This window comes from Papaver somniferum, chromosome 10, assembly GCF_003573695.1.
Source record: "Papaver somniferum cultivar HN1 chromosome 10, ASM357369v1, whole genome shotgun sequence".
Classification (NCBI taxonomy): Eukaryota; Viridiplantae; Streptophyta; class Magnoliopsida; order Ranunculales; family Papaveraceae; genus Papaver; species Papaver somniferum.
In genome coordinates this window covers 104423221-104429343 of record NC_039367.1, presented here as the reverse complement: position 1 = coordinate 104429343, position 6123 = coordinate 104423221, and the positions used below count along the sequence as shown (strand labels likewise).

Sequence of the window (6123 nt, the reverse complement as noted above, 5' to 3'; positions counted from 1 at the left end):
TTTAGAACCTACGTGGATGAGGAACCTGCTCTTCAAGCTAATCATCAATTCTATGAAGTATTAGAACCTTTTATCATTGATGAAGATATGCCTTTTGCATATTCATCTGTTCTAGGAAAGAGGATATTTCCTTTTAATTATCCGGAGATTTTTATCCCTCTGTCTGAATTTTAATGAAGTGTCTTATTCACGACGATGACAAAAAAAAAATTAAAATAATAATAATTAAACTTTAGGATGGAATTTGTATTTGACCCCGCCGAACAGAGGTCTTGGCTCCGTCACCTGGCAGTATAAGCAACGGACGCAAACTATGAAGGAGAAAACGTCCTACACCATTTCTATTAAATATACCTTACTTGATCCTCATTAAATATACCTTATTTGATCCTCTAAATAGTGTACCTTACTTGATTCTTCGACATCTCACAAGCCCAAGAAAGCATTTCCTTTTGGTTGCTCCAATCTTTCACGCTCTGCTTTTCTTGTGCCCTTATAGCGCAAATTTCTCCACGACATTATACACTACTCGATCCCCAACCAAGCTCTATAGTTTCGGCCATTGCCAATGGCCACCTGCGGTTTTCCACCTTTATCCTTCCGTTCATCTTTCAATCAATCCAGACTAACGATAAATGGAAAACTACACCCCAAATCACCATCAATCATTTGGCAAGGGCACGTCAACACGCATGGAAAAGAAAAAAGGCCCCAATTGGAGAGGAAGATAGTGCGTTCACGGGTCTCCACAAAAAGTTGGGGGATCATGTCACTAGGTAGAACTGCCAATTTTCAACCTAGTCCAGCATCACCATCTGATACAATTCAACAGTTCTACAAATGCATCAATACCGGGGGCTGGAGGAACCTTGCTGACTTCATGGCAAAAGAATGTATATTTGAGGATTACACGTTTTTTGTTCCCTTTGAGGGAGAAAAGGTCTGCCTCAGTAGGTGTACATTGCACCGTCTACCATAATAACTAGTGTAGTATAACATATGATCCTTCTGTGTGCATTTAACTTTGCAATTAGACTATAAAACCCCGCACACCGAGCTTTGTCGTGAAATCATACCAAAAGTTATTTCATTCACACCTAAAATTAAGATTGACCATACCAAAAGTTATTTCATTCACACCTAAAATTAGGATTGACCGACCGGAGAACACCTAGATTGCAGGAGCTTTTCAAAGTTCAACATGTTTTATACTACTGAATGAGTTGAGGAACTTGGGTTAAATGAACCACTGCAGGAAATTATGCAGTTCTTTGCGCAGCTGACAGAAGCCATGGGTAAGAATGTAAAGTTTGCGACAGAACACATATGCAGAGGTGATGATTCCACAATTGCTACTATGTGGCACTTAGGTAATCCTTGTACAAGTTAGTCCAAAATTTACTTTCTTCTACCAATCGTATTCAGTAGAAATAGTCCATATCTGCTGAACGATACGATATATGATGCAGAGTGGAACAATATACAAATACCCTTCACCAGAGGTTGCAGTTTCTTCGAATGCATAAGACAAGAAGACAGATTTCTCATCAAGTGATAACAAATCCAAACTAAAAGTTTAAAGTGCACCATTAATACTGCAAAACACTTCAAGATGCTCATATACCCTTTCAAATGGATTTGTGCAGGCATGCCAGAATTATTAATGAGTCGCCTCTAAAATCAGGAGCAATGGCACTGGTAATGCAATCTTTCTCACACTTCACACATCCCTATTCAATTGATGGTTAAACAGTAAACAACAGAGCATAAAAACACACCCAGAAATCACTTCTGCTGTTATGTAACTTGTTTAACTAATAATTTTGAACTTGTTCATGATCATGGTGTCTATACCGAGAATCTCAGACCCTATTGAAGTTGGTTACTTCCTTATCCGACGAATTCCCACAAGCAACTGAGAGTATGTTTATCTATTTTAGCTATCTGATGTTGTCTTCGTTTTGACACAAATGAGAAACTAAAATCATTATAAAACTCATATGGTGTCTAAACTGTACAGAGTTCCTAAAGAAGCCCTACGCTGTACTTCAGTTTCTACTAAGGATATACAAATTATTTGTGGAACCATTTATACGTCCAGTACTTGTTTTCTACATTAAGCTCTGGAAGTTCCTTGCTCGATTGGTCAGCTACGCACTCAACGTCCTGTTCAGTATTTCAAGGATCTTCAGATAGAGGACGGCAAATACTAGTGAAGAAAAAGAAAAACGTGAGGAGGCTTCACATTACCTGTTATTTCTCGTTATCATTCTCCTCCCAATCAGGTCTAGTCTCCAGCAATGAGAAAATTATTATGGGCCCAAGACCAGGTGGAAGCTGAGGTTTGTTGAAGGCCAAAATCGGTTCATGTATATTGCCAGTAACTGGTCCTTCTTTGGTAATTTCATTATTTCCTTTCTTCTGGATAGAAGTTGTATACATCCCTACACATTAAAAGATTCTAGGAAGTGTACTCTGAGAATTACACGTGGTAGAAGAGAAAATTCTAAAAGTGTACAGTGAGAATTACCCATTGACTGTCTTATTAAATTGATCTGTTTAAGGATATACTTTCCACGCGATAATCCTGTAGTCCCACGCATGTAGCTAAGATTAACTTCTCTTTATTGGCAGTGTAAACTGTAAAGAATGAGATGCTCGAGCACAGAAAGCCTGAAACAATAACGCATCAAGTTAAAACATGCATTACACACATCTCCTTCCGAAATACATATTTGGAGGATCCTCAGAGGGTTTCCAGTTTGTGGCCATCACCAATTTGTAAATTACCCACTTCAAAGACTTAGACTACACATGTTTGGTAAAATCCAACTTCGAAGCAAGTGTATATAAATGGTATTCGCCAATACTTGATAGGAGAAATCACTAGCTAAACAATTTTCTTTGAGCAGTTGATGGAGTCAAAAGATAGCATGAAGGAAAAAAAAAAAAAACATTAACTAGACACAATCAGAATGAACATGGACTTGTGTAGGTAACTACAGAACGATTAAAGCCGGTTACATTCCTTCTGTCCGATTTTAAACCAATTAAACAACTGTTCTTTGTTTACATATCGATTGGTTCAGCATACGAAACATGCAAGCAGCAAGACAACATCTTAAAATTTTTGATAAACCTTATCTGGTACAAAAAAGCTCCCATGTAAACACAAAAAAATATCTTAGAAACACACAAAGAAGAACAATCAGCTGCCATAAAACTACACTAATTGACTAGAGAATCTGCTTAATAATGCATTATAAGGGACTAAATGTTAACTTCAATATTGTTAGGCAAATGGATCAAAAGAAAGAACATGAACACAATTCCATATACTGTAGAAAATCTTAAACAAGAAAACCTAGTTAAATTTCTCTGCAATTCACCTCCTAGGATAAGCTCAATTTTGAGTGCAACGATGGCCCTAACTATGTACAGAATGTCTTAAGTATATAAAAATTAGTCTTCATATATAAGAGAAAATAATAAACCTATTACCTACTAACTTCAACTCGAATTTGTGTTAATTTATTCATTTAGGGATTAGATGGAACTCTTCGAAATCGATCCAAAAAAAACACTCGGATTTTTGGTTAAGCTAAAATTGCCAATTTAATCAAAGGTTCACAAAAATAAACGATAAACCACAAAATACCTAAGCCTCGATTCTAAATCCCCATTTTAATTCCAATATACTTGCATAAGATTCACTTACCTAACAGTAATTTCTACGTCAATCCCTGAGAATCCAGATTAATTTGAACTCTTGATACTAATAGTTGAATAACATTCATACCTTTTCGTGTCGATACTCGGATGCTCTGGAGAAACTCGGAATGAGAATGAGGAAAGCAGAGATGAAACTGAAACTTCCCGAACCTTCTACTTATTTTCTTTGGCTAGTCACGGATACCTGCACGTGAGTCTTTTAAAGCAATTATGTTTTGACTTTTGAGTTTTCAAATTTCATTCCTGGCTGATTACTCGTGCGATGTTGACTTTGTCAACTTTGAACTTTCATCCTTCTTATTCGATCAATTCTTACGTTGTTCTTCAAATTTTCTCAGTTTTAATGATTTTCTAAGTTTCTTCTTTACTTTATGCTAGTTAATTCTTAAGAAATTTGTTCTTCTATTCTTCCGTTCCTCTTTCTGTTTTTTCCTAATCCTAATTTGAAAATTTGGTTTTGAGTTTAAATCTTCCATGGATTAATCAATAGGGTTTGAACCGATAAGTTTCTAAAATCAAATTACTCTTATTTTGAATGTTTAAATTTGATTTTGTAATTTAAAAACTTTCGATTTGTCTTTATATTGAGATTTCATGTGACTAACTTTTAAAGTTTTTTCCCCTATTTGTTTCTCGGATTTGGTCATGAGGTGAAGGAGGTAGCGTGCACAAGGTCATGGTTTTTCATCATCATGAGATTGGTGTGTGAAATAAGATACCGGGATTTTGGTTTGTGTTTCTGCGGGGTGTAATTTCTAACTTCTTCTACATTGAAGCTTTTCAGATTGGATTATGTCAGTCCTCATCATTTTCAGGATTGCTCAGAGAAAAATGGTCTTTTTGGACTGTTTTTAACATCATGAGATCCTACTTAGGTAGGGATTGTTATTCTACCGAGATTTTTTTTTATCTTAATCAAGATATTGAGTTGTTTTGCTTTTCATGCTTAGTATCATGATTGCCTATTTTCTTAGACTCTATGAATTGCTCTGTGCTTTTTCCAGGTGGTGGTTACTTGTGGAACAGTTATTTAGACTAGATTGTGTGTTCGTAAAAGTTTTAATGATTCTCTCAATCTCACAATGGATTTATTTTATTCTTATGGGTACTTCTCAGAAGATCTGCTGCCAAAGGAATTTTATATAACTGATGAATTCTTTAATGTAAGTTTAATAATCTTTAGTGGATTTTTAGCAGAACCTTTATTATGTCGAAAAACCGAGGTTACGTTCGTCTCGAACCGGCATGTTTCCATAGAAGTAAATTCCATGAAACATCCTACTTTAGATAAATAGCTCGACTCCTTTTACTTACATCTTTAGATTAGCATGATCGAATAATACTAGCACGAATATATAATCAATACAATAATAGACAATCACACATACAATAAGATTACGTGGTTCACCTTTGTAGGCTACATCCACGGACAAAACCACCCCGAGAATCTTTCATTATCATAACAAGTTATTACATCGATACACATCATATAATCAACTAGTTATATAACCCACTAACGCTAAACGTTAGAAACAATAAGAATATTACGAAGAGTTTACCTCTTCCTTTGTTATTCTTCTTCCATAAATCTCCAACGCCATGGTTGCTTCGACTTTAGACAAGAACATGAAGAACATCATGAATTCTAGCTTCCCCCACATGAACCCTAGAAACTCTAGATTTCTCCCATACCCGCTCTCACTACAAGTCTCCCTTCTCACATAGATTTTTCCCCATCATCAACCATTATAGGTATTGATGGTGGTTTTTAGCTTAGGGTTAAAATCGTAAAACCTTAGTCGAACAGTGACGTCGCACTTGAGTAATAATGTCGCCACTAGTACATTTATTGAACCAATCAACATGACTGCGTAAAATTACCGGGGTACCTTCTCTTTTTATATATATCCATACACTATGTTCCACGACAGAACCCTCAAGTATCGATCGGCATTATCTCCGCACATGCCAGCCACGCATGCTAACCAAGTGTGCTGACGGCATGCCAACCATGCCAGCCACACCACTGTGCCAATGGCATGTCGTGCCAGCCACATTTCTGCGCCAAGGCATTCCAGCCGCACCACATGTGCCAATGGCATGCCGTGCCATCCACATCTCCGCGCCAAGGCATGCCGACCATGCCAACCGCTCCACATGTGCCAATGGCATGCCGAGCCAGCCACATCTCAGCGCCAAGGCATGCCAACCAGACTATCCGCACCACATGTGTCAATGGCATGCCTTGCCAGCCACATCTCCGCGCCGAGGCATGCCAACCATGCCAGCCGCACCACATGTGCCAATGGCATGCCGTTCCAGCCACTTCTCTGCGCCGAGGCATGTCGTGCCAGCCATATCTCTGCGTCGAGGCATGCCAACCATGCCAGT

The 6123-nt window shown here is 37.7% G+C and overlaps 1 protein-coding gene and 1 long non-coding RNA gene across 3 annotated transcripts; one reads left to right on the top strand and one right to left on the bottom strand.

Annotated features, from left to right (window-relative positions):
* Window positions 1-536: 536 nt before the first annotated feature.
* On the top strand, window positions 537-2556 carry LOC113317299. Its single transcript, XM_026565431.1, has 6 exons — window positions 537-940; window positions 1256-1370; window positions 1470-1551; window positions 1647-1698; window positions 1867-1921; window positions 2021-2556. Exons 1-6 carry the CDS (start codon window positions 569-571, stop codon window positions 2194-2196), a joined length of 852 nt encoding a protein of 283 aa, XP_026421216.1. The 5' UTR covers window positions 537-568; the 3' UTR covers window positions 2197-2556.
* Window positions 1790-3912, bottom strand: LOC113317301. 2 transcript variants are annotated; one of them, XR_003343392.1, is made up of 4 exons: window positions 3800-3912; window positions 2531-2673; window positions 2251-2444; window positions 1790-2166 (listed from the first exon to the last, which is right to left on the bottom strand). It is a non-coding gene; the product is annotated as an uncharacterized LOC113317301 (long non-coding RNA). The 2 variants fall into 2 exon arrangements; XR_003343393.1 differs by having other exon boundaries at window positions 3719-3866.
* Window positions 3913-6123: the final 2211 nt, after the last annotated feature.

Excerpts from the sequence above, each read along its gene's own strand:
- LOC113317299 (XM_026565431.1), top strand. The coding sequence starts at position 569 with ATGGCCACCTGCGGTTTTCCACCTTTATCCTTCCGTTCATCTTTCAAT. Across the intron at positions 1,699-1,866 it reads AATCAGGAGCAATGGCACTG|ACCCTATTGAAGTTGGTTAC; the intron begins GTAATGCAATCT and ends CGAGAATCTCAG. Across the intron at positions 1,922-2,020 it reads ATTCCCACAAGCAACTGAGA|AGTTCCTAAAGAAGCCCTAC; the intron begins GTATGTTTATCT and ends TAAACTGTACAG.